The 21653-nt window shown below is 46.4% G+C and overlaps 1 protein-coding gene across 7 annotated transcripts in view; it reads right to left on the bottom strand.

Annotated features, from left to right (window-relative positions):
- PIGG (phosphatidylinositol glycan anchor biosynthesis class G) overlaps positions 1–14390 on the bottom strand; it is a 39436-nt gene extending 25046 nt beyond the window's left edge. For 5 of the 7 annotated variants that reach the window (XM_035726064.1, XM_035726066.1, XM_035726068.1 and 2 more), the window contains exons 1-5: positions 14107–14389; positions 13050–13255; positions 6961–7170; positions 5551–5739; positions 4340–4481 (exon numbers count right to left, since the gene is read on the bottom strand). In XM_035726064.1, the coding sequence (XP_035581957.1) occupies positions 4340–4481; positions 5551–5739; positions 6961–7170; positions 13050–13255; positions 14107–14260 (901 nt within the window). In that variant the 5' untranslated portion in view covers positions 14261–14389. Of the gene's footprint in view, positions 1–4339; positions 4482–5550; positions 5740–6960; positions 7171–13049; positions 13256–14106 lie in introns of all 7 variants that reach the window. The other 2 variants (XM_035726065.1, XM_027598120.2) reach the window with 2 other exon arrangements.
- Between the last annotated feature and the right edge of the window lie 7263 nt (positions 14391–21653).

The raw sequence follows: 21653 nt of genomic DNA, 5'->3' as shown, positions 1-21653 counted from the left end.
GCAATTACGCAAAGCAGCAGGAAAGGATGACTCAGAAGAAAAAGCAACAGAACCTTCCAGTAAAGGGCCCAGACCCCTAGAGGTAACAGATGGGCTTGCAAGCAGCCACCACATACACGTTCAGAGAGCTACAGGAAACATGCATAGACAAGTAAAGGAAGGTCTGAAGACAATGTGTCATCCAATAGAGATTATCAACAAAGAGACAGAAATTATAAAGAAAAGAATCAATGGAAACTGTGAAGATGAGAAATACAATAACCGAAATGAAAAATTCACTACAGTTGCACTGAACTGGCAGAAGAATCAACAAATTTAAAGGCAGATTGATAAAATTATACAATCTGAAAAAAACAGAAACTCCCAAATTTGATGAAAACCATTAATCTACACATCCAAGAGGCTCAGTGAACTCCCAGTTGGATAAGCACAAAACACATGGACATATAATGAAAGTGCTGGCAGACAAGACAAGGAAAGCCCAGTCAGACTGATAGGATGTCTCATCAGAAGCCGTGCAAGCCAGAAGGCAGTGGGACAGAGCACCCAAAGTACTGAAAGAGAGAAGAATGGTCAGCTCAGAGTCTTCTACCCAGCAAAACTATCTTTTATTTGTTTATTTATTTTATTTATTTATTTGACGGAGAGAGAGATAGTGAGAGAGGGAACACAAGCAGGGGGAGTGGGAGAGGGAGAAGCAGGCCTCCCACCGAGCAGGGAACCCGATGCGGGGCTCGATCCCAGGACCCTGGGATCATGATCTAAGCCGGAGGCAGACGCTTAACGACTGAGCCACCCAGGTGCCCCGCAAAACTATCTTTTAGAAATGAAGGCATAATAAAGATAGCCCAGATTAAAAACGAACAACAACAAAAACTATTTATTGCTAGCAAACCTGCATTATAAGGAATGCTAAGGAGGTTCTTCAGGCTGAAAACAAGTGACTCTAGATGTTAATTTTGATCCATAAAACAAGCAAAGTAATTATACAATTATAAAACAGCATAAGAACACATTTAAAAAGCCATTATATAAAATATACGTATATAGTAGAAACGTTCTGTATTTGGGGCACTTGGGTGGCTCAGTTGCTTAAGCGTCTGCCTTTGCCTCAGGTCATGATCCTGGGGTCCTCGGATCAAGCCCCACACTGGGCTCCCTGCTCAGTGATCTCTCTTGAGGGAGAAGCAGATACCCTTCACTCATGCTCGCTTGCTCTCTTTCTCAAATAAATGAATAAAACCTTAAAAAAAAAAAAAAAAGGAAATGTACCATATGTGACAATAACAGCACAGAGAAGGTAGGTGGGGCAAAACTGTACTGGAGAAAGAAAACACCACCACATGAAAACATCTGTCCAGGGGCGCCTGGGTGGCTCAGTCAGTTAAGTGTCCGACTTTTGATTTCAGCTCAGGTCATGATTTCAGGGTCCTGGGATCAAGCCCCGCATTGGGCTCCCCACTCACCGTGGAGTCTGCTTGTCTCCCTCTCCCTGTGCCCCTCCCCCTGCTTGCACACACTCTCTCGCTCTCTCTCTCTAAAATAAATAAATCTTAAAAAAAAGAAAACATCTGTCCACACAAAAACTTCCCAAATGTTCACAGCAACATTATTCATAATAGCTGAAAAGTGGAAACAACCCATATGTCTACCAACTAATGAATGGATACATGATGTGGTCTATCCATCACGTGGAACATAACCTAGCCAAAGAAAGGAATGAAGTCCTGCCACCACTACAACCTGGATGAACCTTGAAAACATTACGCAAATGAAAGCAGCCAGTCACACGAGGCCACGTACTACAGGGCCCATTTACAGGAAAAGTCCAGAAGAGGCAAATCGACAGAGATGGAGAAAAGATTAGCAGTTGCTGGCAGCTAGGGGTAGGGGGGTAAGTGGGGGTTTACTGTCCTGAAATTAATACTGACTCTGAGCGAGCTACTTGCAGTGCCGTTCTGGCTCATAAAATAAGCATAACAAGACAACTGAACATAACCATTCTTGACACGAGTAAACAAGTGACAAAAAACTTGGAACCCACTATTGGCACTGAGGTCAGCGACCTGAACCACCCTGTCAGGTGTCCTGCACGTGCAGCCTCCCTGGTGGTTCCTGGCACTGAAGACACAGTCGGGCCTCCCAAGGAGGACATTCTTAAATACCTGTCTTGGAGATGAAACATCAGCACTTTAGTTCAACAATGAGCCTAACATCCTTATAATAAAAACCACCGGCTTAGTTGTCTCTTTTGCTCCCCAGATTACAAGCTCCCTGAGGGTGGAGGCTGCCCACAGTGTCCAGCACAGTGCCTAGTCCACGGCAGGAACTCAGCACACCTCTGCCGGATGGATGAGTGGAAAGGGCATTTCTGGCATGGGGCTCTCGCTCAGGTAGGGGAGCCACATGGGACCCTGCTTTGGGTACACAGTGTGGGAAAGCCAGGTGTAGAAGGCAGGTGCTCTGGTGGGTAGTGTGTGCGCTCACTGGAAGACAGGCTTCAGTAAGACACCTAGAATAGGAAGGCTCAGGTCCCTTCAAGAGCTAATGACTTGTATCTTAGGAGATCAGATGTCTGAGAGGAGGAAGGGTTGCAAAAAGATCGAAGGAAATCAACAGAGATTCTTCCTCAACCAATCCTCGCTCAAGTGGGAGATTCATTCATTCGACAATCCTTTTTGGCACCCATCACATACCAGGCAATGTTTAGGCCCGAGACAAGCATGTACCAATGAACAAAAAGATTTGGCGCTGCCTGACTGTAGATTGAGGTGCAGAGAGGAGGAGGCTGTTACACGCATCACACAAATAAGTCTGTAATTAAAATCTAAGTGAAGAAGGAGGGCAGCATGCGTGGACTGCTGTGAATGACGAACAGAGGGAGGGCAATTTAGTTTCACGGATGAGCCAGTGACGTCAGCTGAAACCAGGGATGAATGGACAAGCAGGCTGAGGGGCGGACAATGACGGAGTTGGGCACATGGGGAAGAGCTTGTCACCTGGAGGACCTGTGTGAAGGGTAGAGGCCAGGACACAGTGAGTAATGGTAATATGGTTCAGGATGAAGCTGCGGGTAGGAAAGAAGCCTCACGTGGGATTGTTACTTGATCCAAAGTTCAGCTACTGAAAAGTTTTATGTATAGACTGGGGATGGTCTGGAATGTGGGGAGCAAGGGAGACGGAGGGTGAAGTGGGATGTCCACATTTCTACCTGGAAGAATCCCATGAAGGTGCCATTTGCTAGCAGGGGATTACGAGAGGGCAGATTAGACGTGAAGCTGTCACAGTTGCTCTACCTTTGGGAGACTCAAGTGGAGGTGTCAGGCAGCTGAACAGACAGTCCGGAGATCGGAAAAGAGGAGACAGCTAGAGAGACAAATCTATGGGAGTGGACGAGGTCATCGGAGGAGTGAATGTAGAATGAAACTAGGAGGCAGTCCAGAAGGGGCCAGGGGCTAAGCTCGCAAAGACTAGACAGCAATGCAAGAGGTGGGAAGAAAACCAGTCAAACGGGAGCTGGCAGGCCTAGGGTTCAGAAACGCCCGGTGGTACTGAAGGGTCACGTGAGGGGGACAGAGAGCGTCCAACTCAGAAGTAACCGGTGAGTGAAGGCGGGCGTGTTGCAAAGTGAGGAGGCAGAGGAAGTACAGGCTGGTGGGGGCAGGGCACATGGCTGTGGCCCGTGCCCGGGATGGAGCGCTGGGCCGGCCCGTGCCCGGGATGGAGCGCTGGGCCTCAGTTGGTTCTGCTCTGACTGACCCTAGGACTCCTCAGAGTTTCAAAAGATCGTTTGTAAAAATTTTAATGATTGGGGCGCCTGGGTGGTTCAGTTGGTTGGGCCTCTGCCTTCGGCTCAGGTCGTGATCCTGGGGTCCTGGGTTCGAGTCCCGCATCGGGCTCCCTGCTTGGCGGGGAGTCTGCTTGTCCCTTTCCCACTCCCCCCTGCTGATGTTTTCTTTCTCTCTCTGTCTCTCTCTCAAATAAATAAGTACAATCTTAAAAAAATTTTTAATTTTTAATGTTTCTTTCTTTCAGTTCCCATGTGTTGAGATGTCTCGAAGCTACTGGTAATTTTTATTAATAGTTCCAGATACCCAGGCAGTCACATTCATACAACAAAATTCCTAAAAAGAATATTTGTACTTTAAAAATTGGGGTAAGAAATGTAAACTCCAAATCCTGGCTGCCCCTTGCCCCATTAATTTTCATCCTCACATTGCTCAGGATATTTCAAACTTACACAGCTTCCAAAAAATGATTTTTTAAAATTAAAATCGATCTACAGAAAACAGATGCATAAAATACAGTTTTAAAACAGTAAACGTTCCTAAATCCTCACCAGGTTTTCTTTCAAATGCAGAACTGATTAAGATCAGGGCGGTGTTTAGCTCCTCCACGGAAGAGGCGCCGTGACCTCCTGTTTCTGACATGCCATGATCACCACAAAGAACCAGCAAATTGGGTACAAGAGTCTCTCTCTCCTGTAAGGCAAAGGAAAAATATTTCAATTGCATTCAGACTGAGGAGAACACATGATCTTGTTAAGAAAATGACTTTAGATTTTACCTTTACTATATAAATAGTAACTTTTTTTAAAGATTTTTTTATTTATTCATTTGAGACAACAGAGATACAGGGAGAGAGAGAGAACATGAGCAGGGGGAGAAGCAGAGGGAGGGGGAGAAGCAGGTTCCCCACTGAGCAGGGAGCCTGATGCGGGGCTCGATCCCAGGACCCTGCGATCATGACCTGAGCTGAAGGCAGATGCTTAACCATCTGAGCCACCCAGGCGCCCCATTAGTAACTCTTTATAAATGAGTTAGACTTTTTTTTTTTTTAACCTGTGAGCTTACAGGTAGATCAAAGGGTGAAAGACAAATAATATCATAAATAAAACAAATAGAATCATATGAGGTCATGGAGCACAGGAGGGTTATATTTAGGGCCTCTCAGGGCAGAGGATTTGGGCCTGGCTTCTGTCTTTGCCACTGCTGAGCCATGAGAGCCTAGACACATGACTTGTCACACCTGTCTCCTTATGTGTCAAGTGGGATTGCCCCTCAGCCTGGGGCTCCAGCCAAGGGCCTCTGCTGCTCCTGGATGTGCCGGGCAGGCTCTGCCCTGCTCTTGCTACTTCTTCACCTGGAATGCACCTTCACAGAGGGCATATCTGCCCCTCCTTCCCTTCAAGGCTCTGCTCCTGTGTCACACATCCTGAAGGACAGCTGCTCTCACCATTCTGTTTCTCTCAGCTGCTGTCCCCTTTGCCTAGTACTTATGTACTCATTGATTATCCTCATTTGTCCTTCCTGCCAAAGTATAAGCTCTACAGATGCCCGGACAGGCATTCAGGAACTAGTAGTGGGATGAATGGGCCAATGGTGGACACGGTCAAAGCTGCTGGGAAGCTGAGCCTGCGCTCTGTGCTTACAGGCGAACTGAGTGATGGTGGGCGTGGCGTTCACAGAGGTCTCAAGTCCACTTCAGAAACTTGGTATCTCCTAGGAGACACTGGCATGGTGATGCACAGCGCACCATAGTGAGCCTCACCTCGGACAGCAGTGAGGTGTGGATCTTCATCAGGATGCTATCCATCTCCCGGAGTTTGTGCCCGATCAGAGGGCTGCTGGGCCCAGAGACGTGGCCAATGTGGTCCAGTCCCAGGTAGTGGAGGATTAACACATCCCAATCCCCTCTTTTTAATACTTTATCCAAATGCCTCGTAACATTATCATCTACCTGTAAAGGGGGAAAAGTACGTATGAATAGCTTCCTTTATTTCCCTTGATCTACACTCTCCAAGGAAAAGTGATACAGTCCTTTTAAAATCTAGGCATTTGTTTTAGGTAACTGGACTCAGAGTCTGAAAAGAACCCCCCCCCAAAAAAAGCCCTAAACACACACAGAAAAACCTGTCATAAAAAAGTTAAACAAATATTAGCATTAGATTAAGCTGTCACTAATACCGTCCTCATGTTTCTAAGGTATAGATACCATACAGGTAACTCAAACATTCTGTGGGACCCCTACTGGGAATTAATTAACACTAAGCAGATGTTCAGGGGACCGGTGGGGTCAAGTTGAGGGCATCTAAGTGTGTCCTACGTGAAGGCTGTTCTGGGAGGAAAGAGATACAGCTCTGAGCAACTAGTGGTCGAGGAGCCCCCAACAGAACCATGAGCCTGGTCAGCCCTGACCATTCAGCTGGCCCATCTCCCTCCCACTGAAAAGTCTCTACAAAGGGAAGGGCCTCTGAGTGATAAGACAGAGGACAGGGAAACTCACTCCTGGACATTAACTGCTGCATGTACAGAGGTGAGCTTTAGCAAAGGGTATTAACGTAAGCAAGACTGCAAACACTCTACCAGGCCCAGCAAACTGAGCTGGTGTGGGTTTGTCTCTGCTCTGTGGGGCCTCCCTCTGCTTCCAGGGTCAATTTTCTAACTACAGGTCTAATCACACCCTTTTTCCTTGTTGGAGACTGCACTCCCAGCACAGTGCAATGCCCCTCAGCACCTGACTCCACCCAGCTCACCATCTGTCCTCCTACCTCCCCACTGGGGACACTGCTGCACTAACAGGAAAACCAGTAGCCTCAAGGATCCTCTGGAACCCTTAGGCTCTGCCTCGTACCAATGCTGCCACCCCCATTCTGTCCATTGGGAAGTCCCCACTCACTTCTCAAAACAGCTTAAATGGCTCCTTGCTGGGAAGCCCTTCCTAACCCTCCGTACCACAACAACAGGTGCTCAGGTGTTCCAAGAGAACTTTGTTCACATCTCCAACAGGGTTCATGTCTCTGGGTTGTAACTGATTATGTGCATGAACAAAGTCTACAATCTCTCCATACCTCTCCCAGTATACTAATAAAAGCCACATACAAAACAATGTTGCCTCTCACTGACAGGGTATCAGACTCTATCTAGTATGACAAAGCTTTCTTATTTAAAAAAAACTGACCTCTGTATAATCTGACACAAAAAATGAGGTTGTTCCATCATATTCCACAAAATGCCTTGGGAATAATTTCACCCATGTTTCATCTCCATAAAAGATAATTCTTTTCCCAGCTGCTTTTGCCTGTGTGATCACATTGTCTTCCAGCAGTGCAGGGGAATTGAGGTTCCTGACAACATCGATGAAGCCAGGGAGGCTCCCTGTCATCAACGCCTGCAGGAGGAAACATTCAAGAAATTAGACTACGGAATCCAAAGCGTAGCATGGGAAGGAGTGCCGAAGATCATATTACGGATGAAAGAGGAGAGCATAAAACTAGGACACCCCCAATACTGGAAGCTGGGTCAGTGGTAGGACAGAGGGGAAAGCTGCACACAGGTTCTGGCACACTAGCAAACTTGATCTCAAAGACTTGACTGGATTTCAGCCAATGAGCAGATAAAGGAGGAGGCTGTGGGCAGATGGACGACCATGATGGACAGAAAAGCTGTAGGTTATAGCAACTGAAGAAAATGGCAAAAAAAAGTGTGGTATGCACGGAAAACATAAACCTGTATACTCCACTTCCCATCAGGTCCTCACCTAAGCTTCAAATCTGTTCTGTGTGACGAGCAAACTCTGTGTACTCATCTTACAACCTAGCAATTCTAATGTCCATGCCATGTGAACGAGCAGCCTCTCACACACCCTGGAAGGAAAGCAGTCTCTAAGCAAGAACACTTAGAAATTCTCATAGTAAACTGGCCCAGGGATGCTGGTGGGACACCCCTGCTCCACATGCACACACACACAGAGACACAGCACCATAATTTCTGGGAGGAAAGGGTGGGTGTGACGTATCCCCATACGTTTTTGACATAGAATTTTGTCAACAACCACCCTCGCTTTAGCACAGAGTCTGAGGCCATAGTAAAGGGTCATGTGTCTCCTGTGACCTAGAGTTATCCAACAACCCATGACACTGGCATCCAGGGACCGCCCTGTGCAATGAAAATAAACAGAAATCTGTATCATGCCAATAGGCATAATTTCGCCAGGTCTTCTTTAACAGCAAAAACAGCAAATATGAATTAACCTGATTTCTGGAATGTCAGAGGAGCTCAGCAAATTCTCTCCCCTAAGAGCAATAATAAAATGGGATAGAACTGCCCAAAACAACCATTTCAAGACTTTGAAAACTTACCAAGGACATACAACAAATTGAGAAGTTCTTATCCAAGACAAACTACTGAATCTCAGGAAGAGCTGTGAGTATCTGTGGTGTTTTAACAGAGGCTGCCCTCCTCCCCCTCCCCCTCCCCCTGTGACACAGTGGCCATGGGGACCCGGAGGGGTCCATCTGACCTGGAGCTGCACGGAGAAGTCCCATGCCAGGGATGTGCTGAAAACAAGGAAGGCCAACATCACAGCTGCCTAAGGCATCAATGCTGTTTGTGGTACAAGACAAGCCCAACATTTAAAAATGGGATCTGGGGGGAACCTGGGTGGTTCAGTCAGTTAAGCGTCTGCCTCCAGCTCAGGTCATGATCCCAGGGTCCTAGGATCGAGCCCTGCATCGTCAGGCCCTGCTCAGTGGGGAGTCTGCTTCTCCCTCTCCCTCTCCCCCAGCTTGTGCTCTCTCTCAAATAAATAAAATCTTAAAAAAAAAATGGGATCTGGGTTAGGAACGCCTGGGTAGCTCAGTCGGTTAAGCGTCTGCCTTCAGCTCAGGTCATGATCCCGGGGTCCTGGGATCGAGCCCCGCATCGTCGGGCTCCCTGCTCAGTGGGGAGCCTGCTTCTCTCTCTCTCTCTGCCTCTCCTCCAGCTTGTGCTCTCCTTCTCACTCACTTTCTCTCAAATAATCTCAGGGTTGTAAGTTCAAGCCCCACATTGGGCTCCACGCTGGGCATGGAGCCTACTTAAAGGAAAATTAAAATTAAAAAAACAAATGGGGTCTGGGGAATGAGACAGGTATAGCAGATTTCTCTAAGCGCCCACAGAGCCACGTGCACACATGGGGCTGATTGTGCACTCAGGAGAGATCAGACCGTGCCTAGTAACCCATTCCTTCCAGGTGAAGAGGAGGCCCTACTCACACAGAAAGTTGACAGGGCAGGCGTATTAGGTGCCTGAACAGTGAGTATGAACCACACACAGACCCCTGCAAAGGGTGGAAGGCCTAGGTGTTTAAGCACAACCTCTGACCAGTCATTGGCTAACCACTAACTATGCTCACCTAGGTGTGACCTTTCACAAGACCAGCTTAAAAATAAAAACCAGAATTTAAAACAAAAATAAGCAGACACCAGTTACTGTGCACTCCAGGGGAGACAAGACTCTACAGATCAAGTTTAGGCAAGTAACTCACAAACAAACAAAATGATAGCAAGAACCACCACTCCTGGGGTGGGGGATCAGAATCCAGAGTTGAGGTGGGGGGTTGATGGATATACCACATTTGTTAAATCTCATCAGACTGTACACATAAAAATGTCTGCACTTCACTGTATGAAAATTCTATCTCAATGAAATTATTTTTTTTTAAATGTGAGCCTCTCTTTCACCCCAAAATTTTACTACTTATAGGTAACCAGTTACTTTGGGTAAGTACCCTTTCATATTTTTCCTGTATGTGTATAATCACAAATATACAATGGTAATAAACCATTCTGCAACCTGTATTCATTTTTCAATAACATATCCTGAACTTCTCTTCCCAGAAAACACACAGCTACTACTTTTTTTTTTTTTAGCAGCTACAAAGTACTCCAGTATTTGGACCAAGACCATTTTAATGGACATGAATTTTAACAAGCTTGCAACGCAAGTGCCATTTGAGCTGAGACCTGAAGGCTGACCTGTCATCTAGGGGAGGGGAAGGGAGGTACAGTGGGGCTCTCCAGGGGAACAAAGCAAACTGTGAAAGCCCCAAGGCTGAAGGAGGGCAGCATGCTTGCAGGATGTGTGAGCTATGCGGATGAATGACAGCTCAGATGAGGATGAAGAGGTGAACAGGGACAGAACCAGGCAGCCTTGAGGCCTGGGTTAGTAGGCAGATGTAAACGAGCGCAGGGCCTGAAGATGGGGCCTGGGGACGAGGGGGTGCTGGGAGACTTCTACAGTCCTGGCTGGAGGCCACAGCACACTGGACCAGAGAGGCAGCAGTGCAGGGGCTGGCTCAGTGTTGACAGTACCTGTCTACCTCATCTCATATGAAGAAGAGGTCATCATCAACCTTTACATTTTTACAATGTGACAGACAAAAACTGCGCTTACAGATTGCTTTAGGTCGCCTTGCCCTGATTACTAGTACAGAATCTTTTCATGTTTACTCCCATTTCAATGTCTTCCTTTGTGGATTTCTTTATATCCTTTGCCATTGGATTGTTGTCCTTGGTAAGATTCTCTTTACACATCATGAGCTTACCATCTCGTTTGTGATGTCAACTGTAAATAATTTTTCCAGTTTACCATGTGTCAGTTGACTTGGTTTATAGTGTCTTCCACCACATAAAGGGCTTTGGTTTCCATGTGGTCTAATCTGTCCATCCTTTTCCCAGGGGCTTTTATAAGGTACTTGCCTCCTTCCCACACTAGGCTGTGTTCCCACTGACATTTTTGAGGAGGGTGGGGACTACCTGGTACCCTTCACCCCAGGAAGCATGCAGGCAGCTGGGAGCCCTAGGAAGTCTAAGTGAGAGCCCAAGTCTACCATCACCTTGGAGGTCGTCCTGCGGTTGTTGTGGCCTTGGGAACAGTGGTTTCTTGCCTTCTGAGACTGAAGGAGGGCTCTGCAGAGACTACTGAAGAGGATGTGGCCTGGTCACCCTGTTCAGCAGTGACCAACAGAGGCGCTGGAACCGGACACACATAGGCCAGGTTTGGTTTCTGATGCCAGCTGTGTGGTTTTACCACGTCAAGCCTGTCTCCTCATCTGGAAAACGGAGAAGGCGGCAGTGCCTGCCTCATGGAGCCTAGGTCATGGGGCTGTTGTGACAGCGCATGACAGAATGCCTGTGCTCTGTGCTCACTGCAGTCAGTTGGTCAGTACCTGCTCCTTACTGTTACTATACATTCCCTGAAGAAAGGAAAAGCATTCACAAATTAGTTAACATGAGAAAGTGCTATGAAAGTGCTATTAGTCTTGAGTCGTTAAGATCAGCGTTTCGTGACAACTGCATCAATACCTCAAGATTAATATATCCCTTCCCTAACTGGAGGCAAGGTAGGGGACACACACCTTAGCCAATACTACCCAATCCTGCCAAATTCTAGGGCTGTGTAACCCTAACTCCAGTATGTATTTCCTGTTCTAGCTCCCCTCTTGCTGGGGAATGAGAAGCAAGAACTTGCAAAGGCCTGAAAACACAATAAACAAAATGAAGCACAATACTGGTTTCATGAAAGGACACAAACGAGCTGGAAACAGGAGGCTCTAATAACACAGCAGCCGACATGCAGGTCCGGACATAGCCTGGAGCCTGCACACCCATTTACATGCTTTCTTATAAACCTACTCAGATTCCTTACCAGAATGAAGGAGGAATGGGTTCCTTCCACACCTTTGCTAGAACAGATAAATCAGTGCTCCTGATGGTGAGGAGCCTGGATACCTTTCTTCTAGCTTTCACAAGACTGGTCTCAGCAGAATGAGCACTCTTGAGAGGCCATCCCTGAGCTTCTTGACTAAAGGTGCCCCACTCCTCCCTGTTCCTCATTACTGTCATAGTCTCCTCCCTGATTCCTTCCACAGCACGTATCACTTTCTGAAACTGTCTTGATTATTTGTATACTTACATATTTTCTGCCCCCTCAATTAGAAATTAAGCTCCATGAGGATAGCACACTTGCTGTCTTGTTCTTCACTGAATCCCTCTTACTGACAACAGTGTGTGATACATAGAAGAAGCTCAATAAATACTGCTGAATGAAGGACACACTACATCCAAAAGTTGCAGACAGTGGGAAACTCAAGAAAATAAGTCAATGAAAGATGCAGTATTAATCCTTTGAATCCCAGATAGTTTTATCCATCCAGTAAACAATTACCGAGTACCTACTAAATACTGAATCAAGACGTGGCTCCTTCTCACCAAATAAGGTGTCACACAATCAGCCATAGATGTAAGGCTCAACCAGAGACAATTTTACCATGCCAGCAACATATTCACAAACTTTGAAGCTCCTCTGTCCCTTTCTGCCACCTCCCCTTTACTCACCCTTCCAGTTTAAACTCTAGTGTACTTTCCTCAGGCAGACTTTTCTGACCCTCAATCTAAATTGAGCCCCCTCCCATCCCACCCAGTACTGAGCATCACATCCTGCTCTTTCTCATCATCATGCATTAATCACACTTTAAAACTACAAATTAATTTGTCTGCTCATTTGCTTTATGGCTATGTCTCTCATAAGTGCCTAAAAGCTCCATGAAGGCAGATACTATTTGCCCCAACTGCATACCCATTACAGTACTGACACATAGTAGTTGCTTAATAGTTCTTGAGCCAATCAATACAGCTTTACTCTTTTTTTTTTTCCACTCATAGTTCATGAGTAAAGCACTATGCACTTCAAAGCCACACTCACTAGGCTGAACACCTCAAAGGGAGTTATACAGTAGAAACAGTGATAACTGTTGAGGCCAGATCATGCAGGTTTGGTTATTATTTATACCACACAGTTGTGGACAAGTCATCTAACTTATCTGAATTTGTTTCTTGTCTATAAAGTCAAGAGATTGAACTAGATTAACCCTAAAGGCTCCTTTCTGGAATGTAAGTGATCCACTGATGATTAAAGAAGAGACCAGGTTAGCAAGGAGGACACTATCTTTTGGATTAGGCTGACCTGAATGATCTGGGCTCTAAAGAGTTTATGCTTTCCATCAAGTGTGAACTTTGGGCTACTTGACCAGAGACACAAATCATGGGTCTCAGTTCTCTCCTATCTTGTGAGGTTTCATCAGTATTTTATTGCCCTAGCCAGGTGGACAGCACTAAACTAATTTCCACCAAATTAAAATTGGGACTCCAAGTAAGAGTACAGAGAGCCCTTTCAAACCTCCCAAAAAGCCAAGTCATGACTTACAACACATTAAGTCAAACTGTTTACCTTGATTCGAGGCATAGTAACTGTAGGCAGCTTTGCTTCAGCCACAAAACTGTGAGATGCTCCTTTCTCCACAAGATAAGTTGTGTAGGGCATAAATTTCACACCCTTTGACCCAAACACAAAATCATCTCTCAAGCCATCTATCAGCATAATAACAACTTTTCTGAATAGAGGTGGTGGGAGCTTGGTCCAGTTGGAACTGGCTCCTAAAAATGTTTGAAAGGAAAAAGGAAATTGAATTTTAAACTGTATTTAGCACCCAAGCACCTTATAATCTACTTCTGGCCTACTTCTCCAGCACATATGCTGTCATATGTACCTATCCCAACCCAAAGAAAAGGACCTGTTATTGGCAGACAGTGCGGGGATGACAAGGAAGCTGAAGGAGCCCCAGTATTAAGCATGAATTGCCCTTTGCATGTTGAGTACTGGGAAAGGGGAATCCCTTCGTGAGATTCCTGGGTATTTGGCATTTAGGGAGCTTGATTCCAAACACAGTGCAGCAGGTAGGGGATGGGCAAGCGTCTATAAACTGTGTCTACAGGGTCGGTGGCTGGTATTGCGTGGACCTGGTCAAAATCGGGAGAGGCTTCACCTAGTGTGTACTGCTGGGTAGGTGAGGGCTACTGGGGCGGGGGGGAAGCGGGTCTTGGAAGAATGTCATAGAAGAAAACGCGGTGGAGGGGGTCTGCAGGAATCTTATCTGCTGTGTCTTGTTGAGCGAAAAGGGAGTGACGCAACGGCTCGTCCAGGGAAGGGGGAGGGGCTGTGACTGGACGAGCAGACGTCGGGAGAGGCGGGAGCCTGGGTGTGGAGAGCTTTCTTCGCGGCCACCAGGGAGGAGATCGAAGTATGGCTGGTAGTGCTGGTTGCCACAAAGTAGTGGGATACAGAGAGAGGCTGGGGCGGTAAAAAGAGGACTCCTGCGAGTGGGGACCAGAAGAGAAGAGGAGAGCACTCGAGGGCCCCGAGAAGTCCGAGAGGCGCGGCCCCTAAGGAGGGTCCTTTGGCGAAAGTGGGGCCCAGGGAGCGGACACGACCGGGGAGGGGTCCGTACCAGCCGAGGGTTCGGGCGCAGGGGGCTCTGCCTGGTGCTCCGTCCTGGAAGAGGAACGAACCGGAGTCGGGAAGAATCCCCGAAGGAAGAGCGCGACCCCGAGCACTTCGATCACCACACAGCAGGCGGCAAAGGTCCCGGAACCCAGCCGCATCGTGCCCACCCGCTGGGCCAGGATCCGGATTCCCGGACCCCAGTACCAGCCTCTCCCGGCACGGGCTGCTTCCGGGACCTGCCCCTGAACAAGCGTGAACGGGCCCGCACAACCGGCGCCGGCTCAGGGTGTCATCACGTCGGCCGTCGCGCCGGAAATACGCAAAAGAGGGCGCTTGCCGGTGCTGGGAGTCCCCACAGTCCCCGAATCCCTTGGGAGTACTTCCGGCGCGTGCAGTGGCGAATTCCCTCCGGCCCGTGAGGCCACGCTCCCGCCTTCCGGTCGGACCTGTTGGGTCTGTTGCGGTGGGTAAACCTACCGTATGCCATGCCTCCTGCTAGAAGCTTTCTCCCGTGTCACACCAGCCTGCTGAGTCAGGTGCCGTCGCCCGTAGAGTCCCCACCTTTCGTGGGCAGGTGTGTGCCGAGGGCGCCTTCAAATTGCGCCGCCATTCCATCGCTAAGTGACGCCTGTGCTTTGAAGCTCCACACTTTGTTGACTTTTAAAAACAAAGAACACGTCCTCCCTTACGAGGGTCCTTGTTATGGGCTGAATTTTGTCCTTCTAAAAATTCATATGTTGACATCCTAGCCTTTAGTACTTCAGAATGTGATTGTATTTGAAGATAGGGCTAAAGACATAAGTCAAAATAAGGTATTAACTTTAAAAATAAAACTGCCAGTAATCTTACCAGCCAAGTAGGTTTATTCGGAAATAGCAGAGGATTGTAACGCAAGACCAGCAAGGTGCAGCAAAACTATAGAGAGGCTCTTTTATTTTTATTTAATGATTTTTTAAAGTAGGCCCCACCAGTGTGGAGCCCAACAGGGCTTGAACTCACAGACACTCTAGCTCCCCTCTATGTTTATGAACCTCTAGGATGGACAGGATTCACCTGTGGTCATACTTGCTTTAGAGGTTGAGCTAGAGCATTGCTTTTTTTGCCCCTCAGTGTCGGGCTTTAGAAGAAGAGTGAAGTGTCTACCAGGCAACTGACTATCAATTCCAACTCAACCCCCGTCGAGGATTTTTGAAGGTCTCAGAGATCATGCAGAGTCCTTCCACTCTCCTATCTGGGAAGGGTCCTGCTGTCCCCTCCCTGCCTGGGAAGCCCCAGGTTCTAGTACAGCCCTTTCCCACAAGGGCACTTGGTGGACACATGTGGATTTATACAGGTCTGGTTTCAGTGGCCTACCCGCCCCCATGTGCAGCCTTTTTGGGGCTGGTGGGGCTCTCCTGGCACTGGCTGGATCCTTCATCCCATCCGAATGATCAGCAGTAGACAGTCAGGTCTCAGACAGGACAGTCCTTGGCCTCCGACCAACCAGACAGGCATCTGTGGTCCTCCAGCTCAGGCCAGCCTGGGTCTTGACAAACCCCCATGGCCAATTATTAAGCTGACTGTGCTCCTGGCAATTTAACAGGTCCATGGACAGTGTAGACAGCCCCTTGGGTTGTTTCCATTGCCAACATTTGTGTGGTTGAGACAAGCACCTTCTCCCTCACAGCCTGCCTGCCTGCCAAGAGAGGTCATAACCCTCCAAACATAGAATGTAGCCCTGGCTACAGCAGCCATACATCAAACTGGCCCTGTAGTCCTTTGGCCTCCTGGTTATAATGTAAACTTTCAATATACATACTTGTTAAGAATCAAGGATATAGGAGAACCTGTGTCTCCCAGCAGGCAGTTTCTCACTGAGACTGCATGGTCTCAGAGAGCCACATGCATGACCCAGGGTCTGTGGCCTTTGAACAGCCTGCCAAGTGTGGATTCCATGCTGTGGAATAATCTTGAGTCTCCCACTGCTTCACTGAGCAATAATTTCCTAACCATCATTGTATTTGGTCTCTGCTCTTCGTAAAGGAGAGAAGAGACTGGAGAATGAGCCAGTTTGTTCTTTGGGGATGGGTGATTAATGTGGAGGGGGCAGGCGTGACTCCTGACCTCCTTTCTCCCAGGGACACGAGTGAGGTCTGTGTGCCTTCCAGTCTCTGAGATGCAAGGACCCAATGTCCAAGGCAGGAGCCTTGAGTTTCCCACCAACAGCAAAGTTGCTTTTTCAGCAAGTGGAAGAGCGTCTTGCCATTATGGGAGAACAGCAAGAGCACTGGATGGGCGGCTGCAGCCTCTGACCTTAAGTTGACCTCTTCCTTCCTTGGGTTTCAGATTCCACAGCCGTGCAGTCAGTCGCCAGTGCTGCTTTCCCAGTCCTGCATCTATTCTCATGTCCAAGTCCGGCACCTCAGCTTGCCTTTGTGAACCACATCTCACCTGCCTCCCATCCAAATAGTTCCAGAGGTCAGACCCCACTTTCCACCCACCTCACAGATGGGCGTATGATCCAAGTCTACCCAACCCCATGCTCTGTCCTCTGGATACTCTGATGGCTTCAAGGATGAGAGTGTGACCCAAGCCACGCCAAAGACACTTAAAGCCATGACTTTTCATGGACCCCAAGGGAAAGAGAAACCCTTCTCAGTAGAATGGACAGTGAGTGGGTGTCAGCCTAGAGTTGCTAGAGGTCCCAGATGCAGTGAGAGAGACTGTACCTGTGAACAGGCCCACTCCAAAGCACTTAGCAGGATGGAGGGTTGGAGATGGTCCAGGTCACACTCTGAAATTGTGAGCCCCTGGGCCTACAAAGTCCAAACACACTCTTAACTTGCCTCTTCTAAGTATTATTTTTTTTCCAACCATTTAAAAATATTAATTTATTTTACTTCAGTGTGTCCAGTTCCTTTCAAGCCAAAAAGTCCCAGGTGACATATCAGAATCAACAATTCCTGAGACTCCCTGTGCACGGTGTCTTCACTGGGCATGGCATGGCTGGGGAGAGGAAGACTGAGTTGGGTCAGGTCTCAGGGGAGCTCCAGAACAGCTCTGTCCCTGTTCCTTCTCTGTCCTGGCAGAGGAAAACCCTTGAAGAGTAAGCAGAGAACCAGCAGGAGGAAGCAGTTCCTGGATGGATAATTGGTCTGCTTGTTTTTTCCTTATTTTAGGGTCCTTTTGTTAATGTGTATTTTTACTAGGAATCACCCATTTCCTCTGGGTTTCCTGTCTAGTACAATAAGTTTCTTTTATTTCACCTTTAATTTCTTTCTAGTCTTCTACAGAATTGTCACAATTCATGAGCAAATACTGATGTGTTATTTTTAACTAAAGTCCATATTTCATTCAGGTTCCCTCTGTTCTCTCTTCTCCTGCTCCAGTGTCCCTTTTCCTGCTCATGTCTCTCTAGGCTCTACTTGGCTGTAACAGTTTCTCAGACAGCTTTGTTTCAACGACCTTGGCAGTATTGAGGAGGACTGGTCAGGCATTTTGTAGAAAGTCTTGCATTGAGATTTATTTGTTTTCCTCTTGATTAGACTGGGATTATGGGTTTTGAGGAAGCATATCAGGGAGGTAAAGTGCTCTGTCATCACTTTATAATAAGGGAACACTTGTCACTGTCCGTGTTAACGTTGGTCACCTGGCTGAGGCATTGTTGTTCAGGCTTCCGCACCATGAAGTTACTTTTTCCCATGTGCATAAGGTGTGTCTTTGTGAGCAGGAAGACACTGCACTGAGCCCACACTTTAGGAGAGGGGATTTATCTCCATTTACTTGATGGATGGCTGAATGTCTACATCCATTATTTGGAATTCTTATAGGAGAGGTCTATTCAATCGCATTTGTAAAAAAAAAAACTATGTAATCTGTTAATAGAAATGCAACTGAGTAATTTAAAAGGTCCCAATGGCTTCACTGAACAATTCATTAATTGGGCAGCATCCCATTGAGCAAATGGAAAGGAGCTCCTTTGAGCTGCAGGGAAGGGAAGGTTTTTAAAGGCAGAGAGGGGACTGAAAAAAAGAAATTACTAGAAAAGGATGCACTATTTTAGGCAATGTCCCCCTCCTAAGGGGAACAGAAGGGGCCATTCAGTTCATTTTCCAGGTTGACAGGGTAAAGTTTACGTGGAGGTGAGGGTGTGTGGAACTGCAGTTAGGTCAGGTAGTAAGTCTTGGTTTGCTGGCTTGGGTCTCTTGACATAAGTGACTCCATTTTGGCCCTGTGGTTTCTTTTTAAAAAATCGTTTATTTGGGGGCACCTGGGTGTCTCAGTCAGTTAAGTGTCTACCTTCAGCTCAGGTCATGATCTCAGAGTCCTGGGATCGAGCCCCACGTCGGGCTCCCTGCTCTGTGGGGGGCCTGCTTCTCCCTCTCCCTCTGTCTCTCCCCTCTGCTTATGCACTCTCTCTCCCTCTCAAATAAATAAGTAAAATCTTAAAAAGAATCATTTATTTTTACCAGCACGGACACCAGGGTAGGTTATGTTCCAGCACTACAGTGTTTGGTCGCTGGCTCATTCCTCCCTTGGTGATGGAGAGCACTTTCCACTGGCTCCTGCTTTCCATTGACATCATTCCATCTCTGTGGCTCTTTTCTTGGTACTTCCTTACTTTCTGATACGTCAAGATTATCCTGGCTCCTATACTTACTGTCCAAGTTCTAGCATCAGCAAGATCTTTAAGGAGCTCTGGTTAGTAGAGAACTGTATTAAAGTCTTACACGTGGGAGCTAAATGTCCATGCTCAGCAGACAATGCAAGGCAATATATACCTGTATTCCCACCTATGTCGACACACCTAATGATAAAGATTTCTGTGTGGAACCGTCTGCGTCTATATTAAGCTAAGGATGAGTTTATACTGATGTCTCCAACCTGGTCCGCCACCGCATGGAGATTGTGATCTTCTCCCTTTGCTCATCTGTAACTTCCTACTCTAACAGTGACAAACCTGGCTCTCACCACCGGCCCTTTATTTAATTCATTGCTCCATTCCAGATTACAGATGTGGTGTTTTCAGAACTGTTAGCTACCACTCTGATGGCAGAGAACTTTATCAAATAGAGTCCACTGTGTACGTACAGTACATTTTTTCTTTAATCTACAGATTCCATTCATTTCCAAAGTTACTTAGGTCAGCACCTTTTGTCATACAACCTACAGTGAGGGTTTTTTTCCCCCATATGTTTCTAATACAGTTAGATTATGTGTCACGTTCTGTATTCCATTGAAGGGGAGGAAGAAATTGACCTTGGTCTAAGGTTCTTACCGTGGGATGAAGAAAGAAATTGACATGAGACAGATAAATAGGAGAAAAAACCTACAGTGCAATGATGTGCACATGGAGACCCAATAATGAACCTGAGGTCTAAAGAAATGACCAAGGAAGCCAGGTTTTATAATTTTTGGACAAAGAGAAACTACACCTGTGATGAAATCACAGGACAAAGAAAACTTAACCTTGGGAGCTTCGATTAGTAAGGAATTCTAAACAAAATTTGGGCTGGGGTCGTAAATTAGTAAAAAGTAACAAGGGTTGTTTATACAGCCTTATGGGCTCCAAATCTCCCATCTCTGGTGATGTCGAAATCTCTTTACCTCCTGGTACAGGGACATCTTTACATGGGAGATTGATTTCCTTTGCAGGGGGATAGAGGAGGGTCTAAGTATCCTCATTGCATAGGCTGTCTCTTAAGTAACTTTTAAAATGATCTGTATGTCAAAGTGATAGATTTGGGGCAGCCTGCCCTTGGCCCCCACACCATCCTGTGACACTCCCACATCCTAAACAACTTACTTTCAGTAGATTATTATTTACTATTTGGGATGTAGAAATGTTTGTATTTTTTAGAGATTTTATTTTTAAGTAATCTCCACACCCAACATGGGGCCCAAATTCACAACCCCAAGATCAAGAGTTGCACACTCCACTGACTGAGCCAGCCAGGTGCCCCAAAAGGTTTGGGTTTTGACAAATGCATAGTGGCAGGTATAAATCATGAAAATATCACGGAATTCATTCCCAGATCCTTATATCATCTCTAGTTTTGCCTTTTCCAGAATCTCCTACAAATCGGGTCATTCAGGGTGCAGCCTTTTCAGACTGGATTCTTTCACTTAGAAAAATACATGTAAAGTTCATCCATGTGATTGTATGGGGTGATGGGTCATTTCTTTTTATTGCTGAATAGATTAACAGGAGAAAAACAAGTCAAAGTTTAATATCATGCATATGTCCTGTATTAATGGGAGATATCCAGGAAAATGGAGTAATTCCTCGAAGTGGCCCAGCCCTCACCCAAATGCTATCTTCAGCTAAAGACCAAAAGATTTTGGGTGGTGGGAAGGCCAGTTAAGGGATGTTCTCAGGTGAGCACAGTAAACGAGGGTATGGTTGTTACACAGCTTTAACTCTGCGCCTTCTCTTTTGGGAAGAGTTTCTTGAGATTTAGTAATGCTCTTCCTGATACAGAGGGAGACAGGCTTACAAATGGGGCGTTCCTTTATAAGTGTACATTTCACTCACCAAATGGCAACTTTTACCCAGTTTTCAGAGATTCTCCCATGTCTGGCGTTTCTTAAAATTAATCAGCCCAAATATCCCTTGTGCCAAAGAGGTATATTTTGCATGGCATATTCTGCTTCCTTCACATGGATGCACTTAGTTTGCTTATGGATTCAATTATGGAAGGACATCCTGGTTTCTTTAAGTTTGTAACCATTATGAATAGAGCTACCGTGCATAACTGCATGTGAGTTTTTGTTCGGAAATAGTTTTTCAAAGCAGTTGCTAAATACTAGAAGTGCAACTGTTGGATCTTAACATGAGACTTACCTAGGTTTGGAAAAAATGGCCAAAATGTCTTCTGAAGGGACAGTTGCTGCCATTCCTCACCTTCCAGCAATTGGTGTTCTTGTTTTTGGAGTTTAGTATTTGTGATAGGTGTGCAGTGCTGTCTCACTGTTGTTTAAATTTGTACTTTCCTAATGATGATGTCAAACATGTTTTTGTATGCTTATTTTGTATCTGTATATCTTCTTTGTCCAGGCATCTGTTCAGATCTTTACCCATTATCAATTAGGATGTTTGTTTCCTTATCATTGAGTTCTGATAGTCTTTTATATTTTTTGAATACAAATCTTTTACCAGATTTGCGCTTTGCAAATATTTCCTCCCAGTTTGTGGCTTGTCTTTTAGTTTTCTGAACAAGGTCTTTCACAAGCAAAAGTTTTCTTTTTAAAAAGATTTTATTTATTTATTTGACGGAGAGAGACACAGCGAGAGAGGGAACAGAAGCAGGGGGAGTGGGAGAGGGAGAAGCAGGCTCCCCGCTGAGCAGGGAGCCCGATGTAGGGCTTGATCCCAGGATCCTGAGATCATGACCTGAGCCGAAGGCAGACGCTTAACGATTGAATCACCCAGGCGCCCCACAAAAGTTTTAATTTTAGGAAGTTCATGTTACCAATTTTTTTCATTTGTGGATTGGCTTTTGGTGTTGTGTGTTAAAGCTCATCACTGAACCCAAGACCATGTGCATTTTCTTTTTTTACTTTTTGTGTTTT

This window comes from Zalophus californianus, chromosome 2 (assembly GCF_009762305.2).
Source record: "Zalophus californianus isolate mZalCal1 chromosome 2, mZalCal1.pri.v2, whole genome shotgun sequence".
NCBI classification, from domain to species: domain Eukaryota; kingdom Metazoa; phylum Chordata; class Mammalia; order Carnivora; family Otariidae; genus Zalophus; species Zalophus californianus.
This window is presented reverse-complemented; position numbering and strand designations above follow the sequence as displayed.